Genomic DNA, 22,491 nt, shown 5'->3' with positions numbered 1-22,491 from the left:
CTCGTCCAACATCTTCTGTAAAAATTCTGTAAAAATGGTCAACATTTCCCATAAACACACTCCTAACCCTGTGGAAAGCTGCTGTAGCTGCAAAGGGTGGGCTGACATCATATTAAACCCTATGGATTAAGAATGGGATGTGGCTCAAGTTCATATGCATGTGAAGCCAGACGAGTGAATACTTTTGGAAATACAGTAAAGATAGGCACTGTGCGCTTCAGCACTCGGTGGCCTTGCTCTGTGCGTTTGTGTGGTCTAACGCTTGACAATTTTCACTCCATTTTACAATAGTAGTACTTACCATTGACTGGGGCAGATCTAGCAGCACAGAAATTTCACAAACTGACTTGTGGCAAAAGTGGCATCCTATGACTGTGCCAAGCTTAAGGTTAATGAGCTCATCAGTACGACCTGCTAATGTTTGTCTATGGAGATTGCAAGGCTACGTGCTTAACTTTATTCATGTGTTAGCAATAACTCAGCAGTTGGGTGAGGGGTGTCCACACTGGCTATATAATGCACATACTCATTGACAGCAGTCTTTGCTGAACAGATGTTAGATGTAAGTTGGACAGTTGTCAGTGGCCAAAGATGGGTAACGTTTATTCAGTTACACATTCATGTACGGTTTTGATAGATTTGTACTCCGCAGAGCGCTCGAATGATAGCATTTGACTGTAACTGAAGTAAATTCGTGAATAAAGCATCTTACTGAGTTTCTCTTTTGTCATCAACCTTTTGGCACTAATATATTTTTTGTCCTTGATTATGTTGGTGATGGCATCTATACTGATCGCTCACACCTCTGATTGTAGAGCTTGAGTATTTGTTTTTAGAAAAAGCTGAAAGGACAAGTAGAATTCAGTTCCTGTGCTGATAGATGTTGGAGGTACTGAAGATGTCCTGTAGGAAACTACATGGAGTACTTAGTACTTGGATGTGCTAGTTTTTGCGCTTCTGCTCGAGTTGCTTTTTTTATTTGATCCATTATTCACTGAATTCACTAGTTTTACTTGAGCATGAGTTTGGGCTACTTTGCTACATCTGTCAGTGGCAAGAGAGAGAGGTTAAAGGGGAACACCAGTCAGAAATGTTAGCCGTGGTGCTGATATGAAGCAGACGTTCATGTCGAAGCTCCCTCAGTTACTGTAGGACCTGGTTAAACTGCCTAAAACGTCTGAAACGTTGTTTTACAGCAGTTTGGAGACGTTAGGTCTAAAAACCGGTTACAGCGGTGCAGGTTCACTGTATGTAACTAAAGAGAAGCTGAAGTAAGTTGGATCGCGCCATGCGGCCAAACAGAGGTCAGAAGTTGTGGTCAGATGTGATCTAAGCCCTCCTTTGTTCTGAATGCCTGCCTGTCCATTTCATCCTCAGCAGTAAAAACGCCCTGCTCTGTGACTGAAGCCCCCAGAGGTGCCCGGCTGCGGCCAGGTCGCGTGTGAGAGCCGTTAGATGTTTTGAGGGGTTTTGCTCGGACCGTGATTGAGGGTCCACGCCCAGCCCGGTCCGCGCTACATCCGGGCTTTCTGCAGGGTGTCACAAGCCTGCGAAGATGGCGACTGCGGGGAGGAATACACTGCTATCCGCTAGCTTAACTGTAAATAACAGCGCAGCAGAAAGCCAAAACCCAGAGGAAGACGACGGACAGAATTTATGGTAAGCATAGCCTTGGTTTCTACTACGCAGCGAGCCTGGGCTGCGGAGTGAAGCAGAACCGCGTTAGTTAGGCGTTGAGCCGGCGAGCCCAGCAGACAGGCAGGTGCCCGCTGCCGCCTCGGCTCCGGCCAGCCCTGTTTTTGTGTAAAGGCAGGATTTGTTGCCAACGCCCGTTTTGCTTCTCTACGCTCAGGTCATCGATATTGAGTGAAGTATCGACGCGTTCACGGTCCAAGCTGCCGTCGGGGAAGAATGTCGTGGTTATGGGTGGGTATTCCTCCTTTTCTCCTCCGCAGTTATTATTGTTGTTCTGTTTCATGACTGCTCTCCGTGTCCTCTCCCACAGCGCTGTGCTCGCTAACAGTCGACGGGCTGCATGACCTGCAGTCTGGTTAACCATTTTAAACCGAGCTGGTCTCCAGCTCGACCCTGGTCTCTTCGCATTACAGTCCTGGTCGTAGCCAGTGGGCTAACAATCAGCCGTGCTGCAAGCTCGCTAGCCGCTATGCTAGTGTGCACATCATTGTCTGAACTGATCTCCGTCTCCATTGACAACGCTGCGCTCCGAGACGGGGACCGAGGCTGACCAGCCGAGTGGCCTAGGCTCGTATATGGAGCAGTTGTGTTACTGCTGGAGAATTTCTGGCTTGAATTTCTGGCCCCTTACAGCCAGACAGATAATCCGCACCAGAAGACATTGCCATTAGCTTATCACTGGGCTGGTAGCGGCCCAGTTGCTCATACCGCTGTTAGCGTTATTAGGTGGACAGTGGACACAGGGGGCAGTTCACTGTCTGGGCGGGTTTTATGCCTGTTTTTGTTTTGTATCATATTTCGCCAAAACTATAAACACATTTAATAATAATTGTTTTGTAATAATAATAATGAGAAGAAGAACCAATAAACAACAACAATAATAATAATAATTATTATTATTATTATCATTATATTGTTAGTAGCCACTCTCTGAAAAAAGAAACAACTGTTACTGGGGCAGTGCTCCTCTTGTCACTGGTGTGGTACCCTCAAGGGTAGTCGGAGAATATAATTCATGTACATTTCCATAATCTATTGAAATCATCTTTTTCTAAGTTGTATTGAGTCCACACAACACTCTCTAGGCTTTTTACTCGATTGCTCTGTTTTAAAACATTAGGTTACAAAAAGGCAAAAATATGTACTTTTCCACTGGGAACACCTATAACATTTATATAAGGCACACAATTGGACCTTAAAACCGCTGCTGTACTGACGGTACATTTACATTGTTTGTACCTTGATGGACTAAAAATGTACCTGCGTAGAACCTTTATTTGTTACAGTGCATGTGTGTCAACTGATGTTTTTCATGAAAATGTGAGCACAGAGCTGAAATGCTGTGGAATTGGTGCCAGTAAATACATGAGGCTGAGCCTAGTTTATATGTGATAATAAGTCTGTCCTTAAACCCAAAATATGTGTACAGGTGAAGTGGGATCCGGTAAGACTACCATGGTGGCCAAACTGCAGGGTGTGGAGGAATACATGAAGGGTCGGGGCTTGGAGTATCTATACTTTAATGTGCACGACGAAGACGTCGATGGTAAGGAGAGTGACTGGATAGCATTTGCAAATGGTACCATTACCTACACAAGTTTTTTGGTGGCATTTGGGTGCCTAGTCCAACCTAAAGTATGCTAGTAGACTTATATGTGGTGTATTTGGCCTCATACTTTCTTTATGAGCCCATATCCTATATTTTTATCTTCACTCTGGGGTCCTCTTATATAGATTGTGATGCTTTCTGTACCAAAAACAGTCTGATCATTTTTCCAACCACTCCTTATCCCTTATAATTAAACAGGCTGTATTTGTGACAATACATTTAAGGCTGGTATATGTAAGTAGACTCTCTTCTGATTGGTTGGCCTGCATTATGCTTCATTGGAAAAAGCTGTTTGGGCTGAAACATTCATAACTTGAATGGATGGAGCTAAGCTGCTGTAGGCTGAATACACAGGTATATTTAAATAGGTTGTTTTCCATGGTATCACAAAACAGTGAATTTATAATGGTCTGTTTAGTTTTCCCATATGGATTGTATGAATGGTCTGTTTTTAAGCTTTAGCAGTGTCGTTATACTACATCAAACACCTAGTATTATTTACACTGTTACACAATGTGAGCCCTTTAAAATGTGTATTTAAAACAGGTAGTTATCTATGTGATTTAGATGCGTATGGTATTATGTATTGGCGCATTGTTTTCCTCATAATGTCACTAGAGGCTAAAGATTTGTCATATGGTAAAAATATATTATCACAATACTTGAAGACTTTTCACAGTGCACAATTTGTATCACGCTGATCGGTTTTTCTGGAATGAACAAAACCAGCAAAACAGCCCTTTAAAAAAAAATAGGCAATGAAACTGCGTATCAGATAAAAAAAACCCAAAACAATAAAACAGACTGGCTTATTTTTAAATGGTTGTAATAAATAATAATAATAATAATAATAATAATAATAGTAACATCTCTGTAATTGGTCTGTGTTTATATACATGCAGTTGTTCTAGAATTAATGACAATACCTGTGATTTACTCAGAAAAGCACTTTCTGATGTAATTTATCATCATATTGCCCTCGTACTGCAGACTGTGACTTCAGGAGGGAGCTCTGCTCGTGTCATTGCCTGAGTTTATCTGAACATTTACTCAGATGTTACTCCTGTAGGTGGCACAGCTTCAGGGAGACTGGGATGCTGGGGCACTCAGAATCAATACTGCACCATTTCCCGTTTTATCTCTGCAACACTTTACTTGGGTTAAGAAGTGTTTGTAAAATGTACAACTGAAATGAAAGCAGTAAATATAAATATAAACAGGAACTTCATAGGCTTTTGTCCTTTTTTTACTCAAAATAAAGATATTAACTGATGTATTAAAAAAAAAACTTAAATCTTCTGAAAAGGATCTTGTAACATCTGGAACCATGTCACAGCTTTGAATTGGCTCTTAAGTAACAAGAAACATGATAAAGTTTAATTGTCAATAAATAAGATCATTTGAGCTGAGCTGTGTGTCTCTGCCATGCATACAATTATGAGGCATTATTATAAACTGTCATGCAGTCAAAACATCAGGTTCCATTGCATAAAATGCAAGTGACCCATTAAAATCAGTCTGTCTGACCTTCTGTCTGGTATTTTATTTTACCACTGAAGTGCAATCAGCAGCTGAGACTGTAGGATGTGGATGCAGCAGATTTTCTGGAAAGGTGCAGTATCCCCCCACTCCGCTTTAGCCAGTGAAGTTACCCTGAGTGGCCTGATGGCAGCACTGTAGCACAGCATTGTACATTTTGACACAGATCTTCTAAACTGAGTTGTACAGTCAAAATGTTTCATCAGATTCTATGACCAAAAACATCTTTTGATAACAAGTGTATTGTTTTTTATTTTTGAATTGGTCTTTGCTATAATCTACACTTGAACATTTGTTATAGGCTTGTTCACCTTTATAAACAATGTAGTAGCCACATTGCAATTGGTCTTTAGTGGCTGTAGCTTAGAGGAAGGCAACAGATGTAACAACAGATTGTGCAAGTTAGATCTTTATACTTTGCAGGGGCAACTTGAAAAATGTTATTGTCAGGTTTCAGCTGGCCTTTGACATGAAGTTATGTCCACACTGTACTGGCCTGTATGTTGTCAGTCAACCAACAGAAGTGCTATGTTTTTCTTTTTTTTTTCTTTTTTTTTTTTTACATAGTTTATGAAATTCTCACATATTTGAAATCACTTCCGAGTCATTTTATGAAATTTCCCTATAGGCTATCTTAAAGTAGGTCATGGAACGTCTCATGAGTGACTGCCATACTTTTTTCTGAATGCTTAGTCATGACAGGCCTGATAATCACCGGATTTTCCATAAATATTTGTATGTCATTCTGATTATTCAAACCAAGTTTGACCTAGATTGACCCTAAGACCCATAACACACCAAGCTGGCATCTAAGAATTAGCGCCAACTCCGACTGTTCATCGCCTTCAGCCAGTTTGCCGCAGCCACTTGTTTTCTGTGAAAATTGCGCTCGACCACGCCAATAAGACTACAGCTGGCTTGTTTACGAGTAAGGAGGCACCTCTGTAGCTCTGTAGGCTTGACAATAATTTAAAACAGCAATGTAGAAAATAAATATTTTTTGACTGTTTTATAAGCTTCAAATGTCCCTGTTTGCAGTGTATGAAACACCTAGTGTGTGAAAATGAAAGTAAACCACCACTGGCAGATTAACAGGCTGTGTGGGTAAAAAATCTAAAAGTGAGCATTTTTAAACCTACATTGAACAGTGATTTAAAATGTTCATAATTCTATGACAAAAAGTGATGAAGTGAAATGAGTATCACAGTTTTTATTTTATCTTTGTATGTTATCCAAGTCCCTTCAGTGCTCTTGTGTGCGTGTGAGTTTATTCATAACAGTATCCATAAGGGTTGCAGGCCTAAGGCAGTACTACAGTGCATAAAAAGATTGACCTAATAGTTTGTATATGTATAATTCACTCTGGAAGTGAAGTATAGTTTGGAAGTTTGTTTAGCCTTGGTACAACACATTAATGATTAAAGCATCCAAGTTTTAGGTAGGCAGTTCTAGTCCGTCAGTGTTGTAATTGTCCTTTATTAATAATGTAACATTTTAGCCTTACATACATTCCTTTGTCAGGACATCAATTAACCCAACTAAAATGGATCCATTACAGATTTAATAAAAACATCTTATTGTATTTTGCAGACCATACACGGTGTAACGCATGGGTGTTGGATGGGGATCTGTATCACAAAGGCCTGCAGAAGTTTGTTCTTTCTGTGGATAACCTGGCTGACTCTCTGGCCTTGTTCGTGGTGGATCTGTCCCGGCCCTGGCTGGCCCTAGACTCTCTGCAGAAATGGGCGAGCGTGGTGAGGGACTACCTGGACAAACTGCGAGTGCCTCCTGAGACCATGAGAGAGCTGGAGCACAGATGTAAGTGTCTGTTTGTCTGCTGGTTAAACTGTGTGTGTTGCAGCATCCATTAAAAATGATCAGTTCAATTTGTTTATATTAAATATTATTCTGTGAATAATTATTTCAGGACTAATTAATATATTTTTTGTATTGAAATATATTTTATTGCTTTGTTAGCTTTGTTTACTTGTTTTGTGGGTACAGAAATGTCAGTGATGTGATGAAATTATTATTTTCAAAGCATCAAGCTGGACGAGCTCAGATTGCTTAAATTGGGTTGTGGTGATTGGTTGATTACGCTAATACCATGATGGTGATCAAAAATATGTGATAAAATTGACAGTAAGTCAGCGGTGCCTGTTTTGTACTGGCACATTGTTTAAAAAATCCAGTTTTGACGGCCAATACCAGCCAGAATTGTCAGTCAAAAAACATATCCGTCTTGTGCTTTTATGCAATGTACTGTGATTTTCTGGATGGCTTTTTCTGGGTTTTTAGTGGTGAAGCAGTTCCAGGAGTATGTAGAGCCAGGCAGTGATCTGGAAGCCGTGCCCCAGAGGAGAAATCCTGAGTCGGAGGAGGAGAGCATCGTTCTGCCCCTGGGGGACAACACACTTACACACAACTTGGGCATTCCTTTAGTGGTGGTCTGCACTAAGGTTGGCCTTTTTAACAGCCCTTTTCTGTGTTTCGGGTAATGTAGTAGTTTTACCTATTGTAAACGAACCTGTAAGCTTACGTGTTATTTTGTATGAGTTTTTATGATAACAATGGGCCTGATTCATCAAATGCACTTAAGAGGAAATTTCTTCTTAAAACACACTAATGCAGTTTTCACAAAGATTCTGACACACAGCTGTGTTTTCTTATTAGGTATTCGTTCTTAGGTAAAAGCAAAATCTACGCACACTTGACTTTTTTTCTTAGGATCTTTCTTAAGCACAAGAAAAAAGTTATGAAGATAATGGTGAATGAGGCCTAGTGTTATTTTGCATATATTTTTTCACAGTGGCCGGTTTTGTATACAAAGCTTGTAGTAGTAGTAGTAGTGGAGTAGTTTTACAAAATAAGCATGGAGATCATTCATTACAGTGCAATGGCTTGGATGTCCAGTGAAACCGATAAACCATATATAGGGAGAAGTGAACTATAGCTGTGAATGCAGTTTTATGATGGTGATCTAAGTAGATTAGGCTCTCTTTACACTTTGCACTCTCTTTCTCTCCCTGTTTTGCTAGTGTGATGCTATCAGCACTCTGGAGAAGGAGCACGATTATAGAGATGAGCACTTAGACTTCATCCAGTCACACATCCGGCGCTTCTGCCTGCAATGTATCCTTCACAGCCACACGCTTTGAGAGAACTGTCACCAGACTGCTGTGTACACAGCTGTTTACAGCTATGTTTACATGTAGGCTTATGTAGAGCAATTGGAGTTTTATGGGTCAGATCATTGCACACTCCCACTGCCCTGATTTCAAAGTTGTGCTACAGCGTTGCTTGTATTTACAGTGTTAGCAGAGAGATTGATTGCCAAATGCATTATCTGTGTCATTTTTGTGTCAGGGCAACAGAAGTTTTAGGTAATGTATTAATTCTTTAAGGGTCGATGTGCCAGTTCAGATAGTAACATAATCCAATGAGACAGAACCTCCACAGTTGAGAATAAATTGCTACAATTATGTTATGATAAAAGTTAAATGGTCAAGTGCCCCTTGACACGTCGCCAATCAGATGGAGCAGCGCTACTCTACACATCCATGAAGGAGAATAAAAATCTAGACTTGTTATATAAATACCTTGTGCACAGGTTATATGGCTTTCCATTCAACTTCCCTGCCCAGGTGGTGGAGAAGGATTCAGTGTTTATGTAAGTGCTTCATCTCTTGTAACATACAGCTGTCTGGGATAAGTATAATTGATATAAAAAAATAAAAATGAAGATGTTTTGAAATATGTTGAGATTTAAACATCCCATGGAGGAGTACTTCTGTGCCTGGTCACTGCTGACTGAGTTACCGAGTAAATAGAACCCAGTGACGGTAAAATCCTGTGAACTGGTTTAAAACCCTGTCATTTATTCATTGGTATCTTTTATTCAAGCCATAGGAAGAGCCACACCCCTGACCTGCTTTAACCATTTACCTGTAGTTCACAAATAAGATGACTCTGTTACCGGCACAGGCCTGCCAATACCAGTTTCAAGGGGTAAATAGCTGATATTATAGATGTATTTGAATTTTTTTTTATACTTTTATATATGACAGTTGCTTTAGGTAAACAGTGTTTTACTCACTGATTTGATTATGTGATCTGTCAAAACGTTCAGTTACCAGGTTTTTTAAAAACTAAAATAAAAAAAGGAGAAACTCATACTTAACAACAAGAAAATATTTAAGAATATGTGTGGATGCAATCACTTTGTTTTACGTTCACTGTCAGTATTGAGCGATCAACATTGAATTATTTAATGTTTGCATGGACGGTCATAAACATGCATCCCAGCCAGCAGCAAACTAATCCAAGGTTCCTTTGGAAGTGGATTAAGGGTGTTTTCACACTTGTCAGAAATATTTGAGTCTGCTCTTAGGACTGATTCTGGGCTTGTTTTGGGGAGGGGCTTATTATCACTGGTTTGCTCTCACACACAAGAATTCCCTTCTTACTCTGGGTGGATTGCGCAGATTCGTATGTCACTTTTCTGTTTGCAAAATGGTAGGCTTTATTAGCTTTATCCTTTTTCTGTTTTTTATTTTCCTTGGATAGAAGCACTCAAGCAGCACGTGGCATTTCATGGAGCCATTCTCGCATGAGAAGGTTTTTAGCCATGCATTCGATGTTTTAAAAATGACTAATCGCACAACCTCAAAAATGTGAAAACGCCCTAAGACCTGTTACTTTTGAAGGTCGCATGGTTCAGTTGTTTGTTGCACACTTGTGTACGAGTGTCCACACTTGTCAAAGACTAACTAAAGAAAAAGTTTGATTACTCAAGGTAGCATGCTAACGTTTCACCCCATCATCAGGAGATCATGAGTTTGAGTCCTGTTGATGTCACAGTCAAAATACACACAAATTCCCAGAACATTATTTACAATCTTTTCATTGATGCACATAAACTGGTTGTCAGTATCGGTCAATATAGGGTCAGTTTCTCAGACGGGGCTTGTGTGTACACAGCTTTCTAAATAGAGATTCTCCACTGAAAGGGAAGTAGTTCAGCACTAGGCTTAATCCTTGACCAGCAGGCTGAACCCTTTATTGGCCATCCAGTGTATTTGGGAGGGCTCTAGTATGTCAGCCAGAATTGATCTTCTTTGGCTTTAGAAAAGTGCAGAACTTTGACCTCTGATTTATTATTTTTCAGTCCATCAGGATGGGACAACGAAAAAAAGATTGCTATTCTACATGAAAATTTCCAGACAGTAAAAGCAGACGATAACTTTGAAGATGTAATAGTGAAGCCACCAGTTAGAAAGGTGAGGCAATCACAGATTTGTCCACACGTTTACTGACTGGTCATGTCCAGTGTGTATTTTCTATGTTGCTCGTCTTTGGCTATTATTTAAATAACGTGTGATTCTTCCTTCCAGTTTGTACATGAGAAGGAAATTCAAGCAGAAGATGACCAGGTGTTTCTTGTAAAATTGCAGGTAAGGGTTTTCCAAAGCATGTCAAGCAAGCATGTTTCACCATGCGTGGTTTACTGGCTTTGTTTTCTTGGTGTGAAAAAGCTGGGTGGTTGTGCTTTTTCTGTGCCAAACGCAGTCATTTGCCACGTTTTCCATACATTTGTTTTAACTGAAATTGCACCAAAGGTTATAACTTGGATCTAGCCTTCTGCTTTAAATGATCAGGGTGTTCCTGCTGACGTTCCCAGACAGTTCTTGAGTGTCTTTAAAACATCACACGCTCATATTCAGTCTGAATTGCACCATCTACATTCCTGAAGACATAACAGTTCTACTATAGTTAGTGGATAATTTTACGTGATGTGATGGTAGAATGGTATTGATGAAGTTATTTATATTTAACAACTCCGTGCAGTTTAGGACGTGATGCTAATTCCATTTCCTGTGATCTACATTAGCCTTGTGGCTCCAGTACAAAACTAAACTACCAACCCTCAAACTCTGAACATATGATGCATTTAGGCAAAATTGTCTGAAAAATCTTTATTAACTTGAGGCAAGATTGTATTAATAATGAATAAATGAATGATAAAATAGCAAATGAACAGTTGTAAAGTGGATTTTTGTAAGTGTTAGTGGTGTTTGGTGTCTGAGCTAAGCTATGCTAAACCATCTTGAACTCCCTAGAAACATTGCTGACTCCTCAGTGCTTCTGTAAGCAGTTTTAGATAGTGCAAGTCTTAAACCACAGCATACACAGTTGCTTGAGTCTCCCAGGCTGCAGATGAATGTTGCAGGGAAATTTACAGAGCTTCTGTAGATGCTAGGGGTGTAAACAGTTAACCACTACCTCCCAAAAAAAGTTAATTTAATTTGATTCCATTTTCAATAAATAACCATTCCTAGGTGGAGTTCATGGGTTTATCATTTAAGCTGAGGAATGGTTTCAACTATACGTGAGGACACAGTTGGCAGTTGGTTCAGCTAAATAGACCTACTAAAAAATGAAACGCGCAGCTAAAAATAGTGGCGTTTGGGACCACTTTTCAAGAGGGCAATAGCACAACTACAATGATGTACCATTTGGGAAGAAAACCTCCGCACATAGACAACTGTTTCATCCATGTTCTCCAAGAGAAAGTGAATGGGTGTATAAAAATGTAGAGAAGGACATGGTGCCATAGGCAGCTGTGGTCATGACTTTTATGTTTATTTTACCTAATGAGTGATCAGTAAAGAAACTTTAGAACTTTCAGCAGTCCATCATTGTATATTCCAGGCATTGGCCATTTTTTGGTTTCAAACCATGGTGGTTCAGCCATATTTCACAGTTGAAATGAACCATTATAAAATTGATAGGTCGCATCATCAATTTTAGCTTTGCTGGTTAAAATTGGTAATTGATGCTAAATAATGACTCTCAGTTATTGTTAAAAAGAATTTAAGCAAATTTACATCCCTAGTAGGTGTAGTAAGAATCTTAAACTTTTTTTTTTCTGTTTCTAATGTGTTTTTAAGACACTGTTAGCCAAACAGCCTCCAGTTACTGCAGGAAGGCCAGTGGTAAGTTTTCCCTCCAAAAACTTAATTAAAAGTTGAATTCTCAGTTAAGAGTCTGAGAAGTTCCGACTTTTCTTTGTTCTTTTGTCCTTGCTAATGAAACTCTGTTGAAAGTAATTAAGTTTAGTGGTCTGTAACATTTGTATGTTTGTGTGTGTGCATTAGGACACCTCAAACAGAGCTCCTACCGGCTCTCCAAGGACAACTAACCGCTCAGCGGCTGCTAATGTGGCCAACGTCATGCCCATGCAATCAGGTACCAAGAAGATTGATCCCAACATGAAAGGTGTGTATGAGAGCCATCTATTCAGGATGCATGCTCTCTTCTGCTCTCTTGCTCTGCCTCTCTCTTTCTTCTCTGCCCTTTTCCTCTCTCTCTTTCTGTCTCTCTCCTTGGCTCCATCTGTCCTGCACCAAATGTCTGGACCAATGCTCCTGGGATCACACCTCTCTTTAGTCCTGGGATCTAACTCCCCTGCTCTCTGGCTCTGCTTTTATTAAGCTACTAACTCTTATCGCCTCCTCCCAAACTCATTGTCTTTAACTACTCTGCTTTAAACTATGGGTAAAAGTAAATATGCCACTGATTTCTATCTGCTGTATCTATATGGTTGATTATCACAAATACTTTCATTGAGTTTCCCTATATTTAGAAAAGAACAGAAAACCTGTTTAAAAGAGAATTACAGATTTTTAATGTCTCTAATTCATTGGGTAAGATGAGCCATTGAGAGTTGTTAATCCATCCATCCATCCATCCATTTTCTAAGCCGCTTCTCCGTCAGGGTCGCGGGGGGGTGCTGGAGCCTATCCCAGCAGTCTTCTGGCGGAAGGCAGGATACACCCTGGACAGGTCGCCAATCCATCGCAGGGAGAGTTGTTAATGTTATATATATATATATATATATATATATATATGAAAACATAATATTGACTTTGTTACATTTAAATGTTGAATTATAACATTTGGAGAAATTTGCCTTAAGAATAAGCTGTTGGGCAGTTGCAGAATTCCATCAGTGATGTTCATGCAGTCTTAAGTTTTAAGTTTATAAGTGTAAAGCTGTGTAATTTGCTCTCCAGAGACAGGATTAGTTTTCCAGAAGAGAGAATTTGTAATAATCTGTTAATACCCTGATGTGGTAAGTTGTGCCGCTGGAGTTTAACAGGCTGGATCTCACATGGTGCCAGGGCAACCTTAATGTTTTGTTAGGGCAAAATTTACCACAGTTGTTTTTCTTTTACTGTGTTGTTTCAGTGTTCAGGTGTTAAAATTCTAAGGCATTTTCCTCTGTCTGTAAGACTTAGTTGGTAGAGAGTAATAGTTGTAGTTTCAAGTTTTGCATTACATATCATCTTGGCTTCGATGTATCGTTTGGGGGGGGGACTTATTGTAAAATATGTTTGTAAAATTATTGTAGGCTTTTTAAAACTTCATGTGCAAAAAGCTCTTATTTTTAAGAGTGCAGGCACATACTTCAAACGTTTCAAGAAATTCAGCAAGTGCCCATTATCCTTTATTATATGTATGTTTTTTTGTTTTCTAAATACAGGGAAATGTGTCAGAGTTAATCAACTGTACTAAAGAGATGCTGCAGATAGAGATTAGATGAAAAAAAAAATACTGCTTTGTTCTATTTTTTTGGATGTCTCCGACGTGGTTCCCATACCAGTTCTCAGAGATCCCCAGCCAGTCGAAGACACTCAGCTAGAGAAGCATCGATACTAATACTGGCAGTGAAATACATTCACACAGAAGGGTGTTACTGACTCTGTGGTGGTCGGACACAAAGACTTCGTAACTCGCCTTAGCATACTCCCACCAGGCATGCTCATGCACTTTTAGTCCTTTTTTAAACACACACACCACAACCGTTTCCCCAGTATGGGTGACTACATTTAATCCATACATTCTGTCTTCACTTATGCTGACTGAATAGAATAGCGAGATATAAGCATATATAAGCATTATTATTTTATTTTTCTCTAACTATGTAGAATATGCTGTAGAGGGACCCTAATGTCCTACTGTGTACTTCACTACCTAGTTTTAGTAGTTAGCAGACCTGCTGAAGCTCAGTTTCTGACTGCATTTGCCTGGCACTCCGGTGGGCATGTTATTTTAAATGAAACAGCTTTATTTGATATTGTCCATAGAGCTTCATTTCGCATAGCATCTTCATACAGTGTGAGTCACCAAGGAACAATATTTAGAAGAAATTGCACAATGTATGTCTGATTTCAGGCAAAACTAGCTTTAAAGACCTCAACAGCATGAAACGTGAGCTCCTCAGATTTTCACTTTCAGACTGTCACTTTGCTACAGACTATTGTTGAGAGATAAAGAAGAACAAAACCCAATCTCACTTGATCCAAGGTAACTAATATAGGTCAGCTAGCTAATGAATGTCATTTAAATCAGCTAGATTTAAAAGACATGTACTCGGTTGGTAAAAAATCATGTCGATGCATCGCTACACTAGCCATCAATAGCCAAAGCATCCCAGGACAGGACTGGGAACCACTCAGTCATTTAGTCAAGGCCAGTGCTTGTCCTATAGCCTTGGAAGTGTTTTAGCAAGATTTCAGCAGATGTTCTAATTTTATTTAGACTACAGGAAAAGATTGCTTCTCAGGGTGGGGGATTAGGGGAGATGCAGACAGTATTAGGATTTTCACTGCCTGTCCTTAGCTCTGTCCACTCTGAATTCTCTTTAACATTGTATTCATCTGTTTTTAAACTCTTTCTTGTTTTCTTTTCTTTTCTTTTTTTGTTTTTTGTCAAACTTGCCTGGGTGAAGGTAGAAGTTGCTATTTTATTCAAATCTGACACCAGCTTTAGTCATTAATATAATGAATACATTTAGAGTACATTTACACTTGGACTTAAATCTCTGTCTGCCTCAAGTCAAGAATAAGGAACGTTAGTCATCTCAAATAGACAAGCATACAGTGAAATTAAACATTTACTGGACCACACAGTAAAAGTGACAGATACATATAGTGTGATTAAATAACATAGTACTGTAATGTACAAATTACAATACAGTAAGTGCAACAGTGCAACGTTAAGCTCAGAGCTCAACAGTATATACTTTGCAATAAATATATAGCACATAATGGCATTGGACAGTAAAGTGTGTGATGTTCTTTGATCGAGTTTGTCTTTCCCTGCTGGCAGGTGGTCAGACCAGCGAGGGCGTGCTGGCTAACTTCTTCAACAGCCTCTTGACTAAAAAGGCAGGTTCACCCGGTCCCGGTGGCCAGCCCGCAGGGGGAGGGAGCAACACTCCTGGAACAGTCCGCAAGTCAGGTAAGAGTCACAAGATGACATCTATGATGATACACAGGCCTTTTCATGTTCCTCTGCAGCTTCCCTCAGTCTAGGAATGTAAGTACATTATTAAGAATGTAAGTAAAGTAACTGTTATGTTTGAGTTTATAGATTTTTTTTTTTTATCTAATTATTTACTAATTTACTGCATTTATAAACAGTCTTGACCACATTTCCTTTGGCCAAGCCTGTTTATTAAATTATGAGATTCCATCATTTCAAATGTGATTCCTAAGCTGGAAAACAGCTTGGAAGAATTTGTTCAACAATCCCCAGTAACTCTGAAGCAAAAAATAGTGGAATCATCTTGTGACTTTGGGAGGTCAATCACTACCGCTTTTTATAAAAAGATGAAAGGCACCTTATTTGTGCTTAAAATAAGCCCTAAACCTCTACAACCTGATGAAATCTCGCATATTTTGAATATTGAGGAATTAAGGGGAGCTATAAAGAAACTGTAGACATTTGCGACTTTTATCCCAAAGTGACCTTGTAATCTGCCTACTGGTTTGCTTTGTTCAACTGCAGAGTGACTGGAGAGACTTGACCAAATTCTTAATCACATCATAAATTCAGAAATTAATTTGTGGGACTTAAAGAGACACTCCACCATTTTTCATCTGGTTAATAGGTCCAGCATGATGCACATTTCAGGTCTATGTATTTGATGGTTTTGCTACATTTTAGCAGTGCTTTGGTGTAGAGTAAAATTTACCAAAAAGGTTTTTAAAGGTAATTCCACAATTTGTTTTCAAAATTCTGCTCAATTCACTGGTTGAAATTGTGTTTTTATGTGAAATAGTTAAGTGTAGTGACACTGACCAACTCCAATGCAAATTTAGCCATGTTATTTACTACCAATGAATCTATGTCTTCTTAGTTTTTATATGTAATGTTAATGATGGTAAACTAATGTGAAGTCTGAGAAAAAAAAATTTTTTTTGGATGCTCTTTTGCCTGAAAACCTTTCTCCTTTCTTTGGCCATTTCTGTTATAGTGTATTTTGTGGAAGTTTCTAGTATTTGTTTAATACTTCCATTGGTTGGATAGTGTAGTGGGTAACACCTCTGCCTTGTACGCTGTAGACTGGGATTCAATCCCCCACCAGGGTAAGCGCCCTACACTATACCAATCAGAATCCTTGGGCAAGACTCCTAACACCACCTTGGCCTCCCTGTGTAAAATAATTGTAAGTCGCTCTGGATAAGAGCGTCTGCTAAACGTCATAAATGTACTGAAATATTTAGAACGGAGCATTTTGCATCCAACTCCTCTAAATTAGGTTGTTTACATCTTGACAACTGAATTCTTGCTGTTACTTATTATGTCTTCCCATCTCACAATTGCCAAGTTATATTGTGCTTGAATTGTGTTTTTGTTTGTTTGTTTTTTTTTTTTTCCACTCAATTCAGTTTTTTGATGTTCTAGTTTGCAAACCTCTGAAAAGTAGTGGTTGACTGACATTGAGGATAAGATTAAAAATAGTGGAGTGAGCCTTTAGCTTTTGAGTCCCCCTCAGTTATGTGCATGTTTTTTTTTGTTTTTTTTTTGTTGTTGTTGTTTTTTTTTATCTTGTTCAGCATCATTGAAATGTGTCCTCTGTTTTTCCTTTATGTTTTTATTCTTATACTTTCCATCTTCCTCCATCCCTCACTGTTCCCCTTACCATCCTCTTCTCCTCATCGATCCCTACGTACCAGACCTCTGACATCAACAACGGTAAAAGGAGTGGGGTGGAAAAAAAAGACCAAACCCTTACTGCATGTTCAAACCTAACCGGTCATCCAAACACATGCTGTGATTGTCAGGGTCTATATATTTTAGGACTAGTATTACAATACATTCAAGATTAATTACTTTACACATACATATTTTGGCACTGTTGAACCAAAACTTTTACAGATTTGATGTGGACCAAATGACAGTTGCGCTGAGTGTTTGGATTAAATTAATTAAACTTACATTCTGAATAATGTGCTATAGAAGATCTACAGTAACACTAGCTAGCTCACAAACACTAAAACTAACAGAGCTTATGTCAGGACTAGGTGCACTTTGTTTTCCCCTTTTTATGTTTATTTTTTCTTGGCCACCTCATGTTTAATCCTCTTACTGCAGCTTGATTTTTAATGGGAGTGGTCAAAAGGTAAAGTACCTGTATCCCAGTGCCCTGTGCCTACCATTTACCTCTGACCCACTATTTCTTCTATGTTTAATGATGTTTGTGTGTGTCCATGTATATGTAAGTAGTGTGTGTGTCCATCAGTGAATCATTTATTCTTTCCTCATTAACTCACACTGTTAACTCATATTGTTAACCTGTTTAACAATGTCTTTCATCGTGTGTGTTAGCCAGGGGATGTTGGCCACGTTAAGGTGTGTGTTCATTTAAATCTCATGTGCATCTGGAACATCAAACAACCTCACATGCCCTAACCACTTATTCCTCTAAGCATGAACATGAACACACACACACACACACACACACACACACACACACTCAAAATATATGCACACTTGAATATTCTGTACTTGTGAGAACTGATTATTGACCTAAATGTTATGTGTTCCTACATCTAACTAATCATAACCGTGACCTGAATCTTTCCCTGATGCTTTTATCTAACCCAGACCTGCCAATGTGTTCCCGTTTTGCATAGGAGCTCCGCATTTTGACTTGACATTGAAATAGGCAGTTATAAGTTTTATGATTCTGTAATACAACTAAATACAAGCCAGTCAAGAAATGAACTGGGAATCCTTGACAGGTGTGCAGTTTTTGAACTTTCTCCTATGACCCAGTGCCCCATCCTCATATTAGCAGCCTGGAGACGGCTTCTATCCGTTTCCCGCTGTTGTGTTGATGCGCTCTCATCTTCTTCCAATGTAAACAGTGCTATGTTTGGATTCCCTAATCATACAGGCCTCCATCACACAAAAACTATGTGCAGCAACACAGTTTATGACACAAAAAGAAGGCTGGATGGTTCTTTTTAAACTACGGCTGCCTGCAGTTTTTCAGCTCATTACCAGAGTTACTTGTACTACTCATTTTTTTTCTATGTGTTTGGCAGGTCTGCTAGCCGTTGCTTGGTCCCTAATCCTAATCAGTTAATGTAGCTTAAATTGTTAACATGATCATTTTGATCTCTCTGGCTGTGTTTTGGCTGTTATAGGCGTAAAAAAAAGAAATGTATAATTTTTTTGTAATTCTTAAGTGTGGGCCAGTAGGTATGCCTCACTTCATTGTGTGTGTGAGGCCTCCCAAGTATAGAAGTACAAGTGTGTACACACACACACACACACACACACACACACACACACACACACACACACACACACAGACTGGCCACTTTATTGGATTGACCATACTTTGTCTGCACTCATTGTTCATTTTGTGAAGTCCACTTATCATCGAAGTACACTTTGTATTTCTGCAATTACAGACTGTAGTGTATCTGCATGTTTTCTTATCTCTCTCTTTTACCCTGTTTTTCAGTGCCCAGGATCCCCACAGGAGCAGGTATTGCTTAGGTGGTTATTGACGTGTTAGTGGGTGTTGCAATGACCGGATCAGAGTTTTTAAACTTGCTTTCCACTCTCTTAAGCACACTTGCGTTCAGGATCCACCATATCGATGTGAAGTTAAAGATCACCTCATTACTGCACAGACATCGGTGTGACCTCAGTGCTGAGAAAAATCCACCACCCATAATACCTGCTCCATGATGTTCCTGTGGGGGTCCTGATAATTGATTAAGTCAAGAAAGACAGTTTTGCGGAGAAACCGATGGACTGCAATTGTAGAACTACAAAATTGGACTGTATAGTGAGTGTACCTAATGAAGTGGCCAGTGGTGTACATAACCACCCCTTACCTGGGAAGTCTGTTGTGTATATGGCTTCAGGTTTGGCAGTATGAATTTGGCATGGCTTATTTCCCCCATTAAAGTATTCATTAATAGGAGTTTCTGTTATTTGTCATCAGTACTTTGTTTTTGACTCATTCACAGTATTTTCTGAACCTTTGGTGAAGTATTTTCATCTTTCAGAATGTCCTTCCATACACTGGACTAGACTTTTGATATTCTGGCTGTCATGTCAACAAAGATGAGAAAATGAATGGGCTGTCTTGTAAAAAGGCACAAAAATTCCAAAAAAAACCCCAAAACAAATAGCAAATTATTCCACTACTAAAGATCACAAATGCTGTGAAAGTTGAGAAAATAATTTTGTTGTTGTTGTTGTTATTATTGTTATTATTATTATTATTATTATTATTATTTTAAATACATTAATTTTTTACCACCCACCCAGCTGAACAGTCATTTTGTGCATGGAAGTTGCCAGTCAAACAGCTTGTGAATGTACTACCTGAATGTCCACACCACAAGCTGTCCATGTTCAGTGCATCATAAACATGTCTTTGTCTGTTCATGGCGAAGTATAACTGCTGTGTGCATGGATATTATTGTCTGCATGACCTCCGTGTTGCTTGTTTCAAACCCAGCTGTGTTGAACTGTTTGATTACTCATAATATTAAATAATGTCTTCTGTCTTTTCACTCCATTTCACATCTTTTGCTCTGCATTAATTGTGCTCTGCATTAATTGTGCTCTTCTAACACAACCGGTTTTTATTTATATACTTAATTTCTCTTTCTTGAAAAATCTCCATTCATCACAGCAGAATAGACATTAACCTCTAAGGGGTTTTAGATTATGCTGCTCTCTAACTTGAGGTTGTATGAATGGCGCCGCGTTCTTTTGCGTTTTAACCTTTACTAATGTGTTTTTTTTTTAATGAACTTGTATGATCTTGACCGATAAAGGCCTTTTTATGCTTCGAGTAAATTCAGAGTAATTGAGTGTAGGTCATCACCCTGGTAACAATGTTTGCTAAACTTTAGTCTGTACAGCAGTGATTTGTGATTAGGCAAAGCTGTGGTCTTTTTGGACATATCGTGTGCTTTTGGTGCATGTCTACAGAACCAGAGCAAGGAATTCAAAATACAACCACACTTGGAGAACATGTAGTAGTATTTAAATTTCACATTAGGACAAACTACCACTTTAACATTTTCTGTTGCCGAAGCAGCTGCTCATGTTTGAGAATCTCATAGTTTGAATTTACAGAAGCATAAAGAGGCCTTAAGCCACCTATCAGGTTAGCTTTCAGGCTTGTGTCTGCATCTTAGCTACACTAACAATGGGCAAATGCTTTCTGTTTCCAGGCTCTAAGTTGGGGTTGACTGACGTCCAGGCGGAGCTGGACCGAATTTCCAACAAATCGGATCTGGATCCTTCCGCAACCACGCCCCCTGCAGAAAACGACGAATCCTGAACAAGACGCAGGATTACTCACTGTCACACCCCACCCCTGTACTCTCCACCCCCTCAAAACCTGCCTCCCTTCTTCCACCTGTCCTCTCTTCCTGACCTCTCCCCTGTCCATCTCACCACCACTCCTTCAGAGGGGAGGTTAACATACTCCCCTTAAGGCCAGTGACTCCAGACTGCATGTTGGGCGGATTGCCTTGCTATGTCTGTTTCTGTATACACATGTGCACACACACACACACACACACACACACACACACACACACACACACACACACACACACACTGCTCATGTATATGTGTGAAGAGAGTGAGAAAGAGCGGTGCTGCTGGATTGGGTTAGTCAAATATGTAAAACAAGTGAAACGTTAGCAGGTTGTAAGGGAAGCAGGGATATTTAGGACTGTGTAAAGTGTAGAGAGGAAGGATGGGTTTGCGTTCTAATGAATGTGAGGATTTTTTTTTTTTTTTTTTTTTGGGCAGTAATATTATAAGTGACGAGGTTAATCTATCTCTTCATGATTGTCCCTTGACATTACAAACAAGTGTACATTTCTAGACTATCTAGATATCTTAAAACCAATCTGGACACAGAAAAGGGAAGCATCATGTTTTTTGCCATAGACAGCGGTGTGGCCTAGCCGGAGTGCTTTATGACATCGGAAAGCATTGGGCGTGGCCACCATGTACAGCAGCTTTCATTGAATAGCCTTAGTACACTACACGTTTGCGCAGACACAAACAAATCTCCACTGGGCTTCCTTTTGTTTGTTTTTTTTGTTTGTTTTTTTATATCATAGGACTTTCTCAGAGGCTTTACTTTGTGACTATGCTTTTGCCAGGTCGGTTATTTTGAAGTCTGATTTTTTTTTTTTTTTGAAGCTAGTGTTTTGTTTACATTAACTTAAACAGGAAGTTTTCAAGACTATTCCTTTTTAGTGCTGCAAAGCTTAGCATTTTAATCCAGTCTTGGGACAGTTTATGAGGCTTCTGACTGTGTGTTTACAGTACTAGTACATTTATAGCAATTAGAGCTTCCAAACACATTTCAGCGGGTTATTGCCTGTCAAAGGCGACGTCTAGATTCATGGCACCTTAACATACCTCCTAACATACCAAGCAAATCAAGTGTCACGCAAACACTTGTGAAGTGCGTACCTTTAATTTCTCGATGACAGTAAAAACCTCAATGTTGCACTACAGGTGAGCGCTAGAATTCTGGCCAGTACACCAGGCGTCAATCACAATACTAACTACAGTATAGTCGAGCCAGACAGCTCATTTAGAGTCTTGTGGTGCATTTCCACTGTGGCACAGCAGAGGGCGTGCCTAGTTCATGAAGTAACTCTACAAACCATGGCTGATTTACAGTGCACAGGATTTTAGGACTGGCAACCATGTTTCTTGTACAAATGTACTGTTTTGTTTTTATATTTTCTAATGAGCTTTGATACGTGAGTGATTGTGTGTTTTCTCTTAGTTAGACTTCAGTCCTTTACTGACGGATGCACTACAACTCATGCAAACGTGATCAGTATTACTGTCTGTACACTAGCCCTGGTGTTTGTGTGTCTGCCTAACTCTGTGGGTGTGCGGTTGTGCGTGTTGAGAAGGAGGTGGTCTGTAGTGTAGTTGTAGTTGAGGAGGAAGCTAGGCGATGTTGGCTGTAGAGTCTAGAGAAAGTTACTGAAGTCGGTCAGAAGGGGGCGGGGAGGAGGAGGAGGTAGATGTGATGGGTGTGTGAGGTCAAAGGTCACCCTCTCCTGTGAGAATGTACAGTCATTCATGTTAAACTTCTGGGTGGGCGGGGGAGCTGAAGGAGGAAAATAAAAAAAAAAAAAGGAAAAAAATACTACAATAACAAGGTCCTGTAATTTCACAAGATGTAGTGATGTTTCTCTGGATCAGGTCTGTAAGCATTCTATTAAAGTTGTATTTATTGGGAATGGCTGCTGACTCTTGTCCATTGTTTATTAACC

At 39.5% G+C, this 22,491-nt stretch overlaps 1 protein-coding gene across 3 annotated transcripts; it reads left to right on the top strand.

Annotated features, from left to right (window-relative positions):
- The first annotated feature begins 1,476 nt into the window (after positions 1-1,476).
- dync1li1 (dynein, cytoplasmic 1, light intermediate chain 1) lies at positions 1,477-22,462 on the top strand. Of its 3 annotated transcripts, XM_017693816.2 has the most exons (14): positions 1,477-1,659; positions 1,853-1,926; positions 3,125-3,241; positions 6,434-6,664; positions 7,145-7,305; positions 7,885-7,978; positions 8,381-8,516; positions 10,014-10,125; positions 10,240-10,299; positions 11,797-11,841; positions 12,004-12,124; positions 15,020-15,151; positions 16,873-16,891; positions 20,407-22,462. In XM_017693816.2, the coding sequence occupies exons 1-13, from the start codon at positions 1,556-1,558 to the stop codon at positions 16,878-16,880; spliced, it is 1,395 nt and encodes a 464-aa protein (XP_017549305.1). In that variant the 5' UTR covers positions 1,477-1,555; the 3' UTR covers positions 16,881-16,891; positions 20,407-22,462. The 3 variants fall into 3 exon arrangements, with proteins under 3 accessions (XP_017549305.1, XP_017549303.1, XP_017549304.1); XM_017693814.2 differs by lacking the exon at positions 16,873-16,891 and having other exon boundaries at positions 1,480-1,659; XM_017693815.2 differs by lacking the exon at positions 16,873-16,891 and having other exon boundaries at positions 1,482-1,659; positions 12,004-12,094.
- The last annotated feature ends 29 nt before the right edge of the window (positions 22,463-22,491 follow it).

The sequence above is a fragment of the Pygocentrus nattereri genome, chromosome 27 (genome assembly GCF_015220715.1).
Source record: "Pygocentrus nattereri isolate fPygNat1 chromosome 27, fPygNat1.pri, whole genome shotgun sequence".
Classification (NCBI taxonomy): domain Eukaryota; kingdom Metazoa; phylum Chordata; class Actinopteri; order Characiformes; family Serrasalmidae; genus Pygocentrus; species Pygocentrus nattereri.
The sequence above is the reverse complement of the archived record's forward strand: the minus strand, read 5'-3'. Positions and strand labels throughout refer to the sequence as shown.

Excerpts from the sequence above, each read along its gene's own strand:
- dync1li1 (XM_017693814.2), top strand. The coding sequence starts at position 1,556 with ATGGCGACTGCGGGGAGGAATACACTGCTATCCGCTAGCTTAACTGTA. Across the intron at positions 1,927-3,124 it reads GAAGAATGTCGTGGTTATGG|GTGAAGTGGGATCCGGTAAG; the intron begins GTGGGTATTCCT and ends ATATGTGTACAG. Across the intron at positions 12,125-15,019 it reads GATTGATCCCAACATGAAAG|GTGGTCAGACCAGCGAGGGC; the intron begins GTGTGTATGAGA and ends CCCTGCTGGCAG.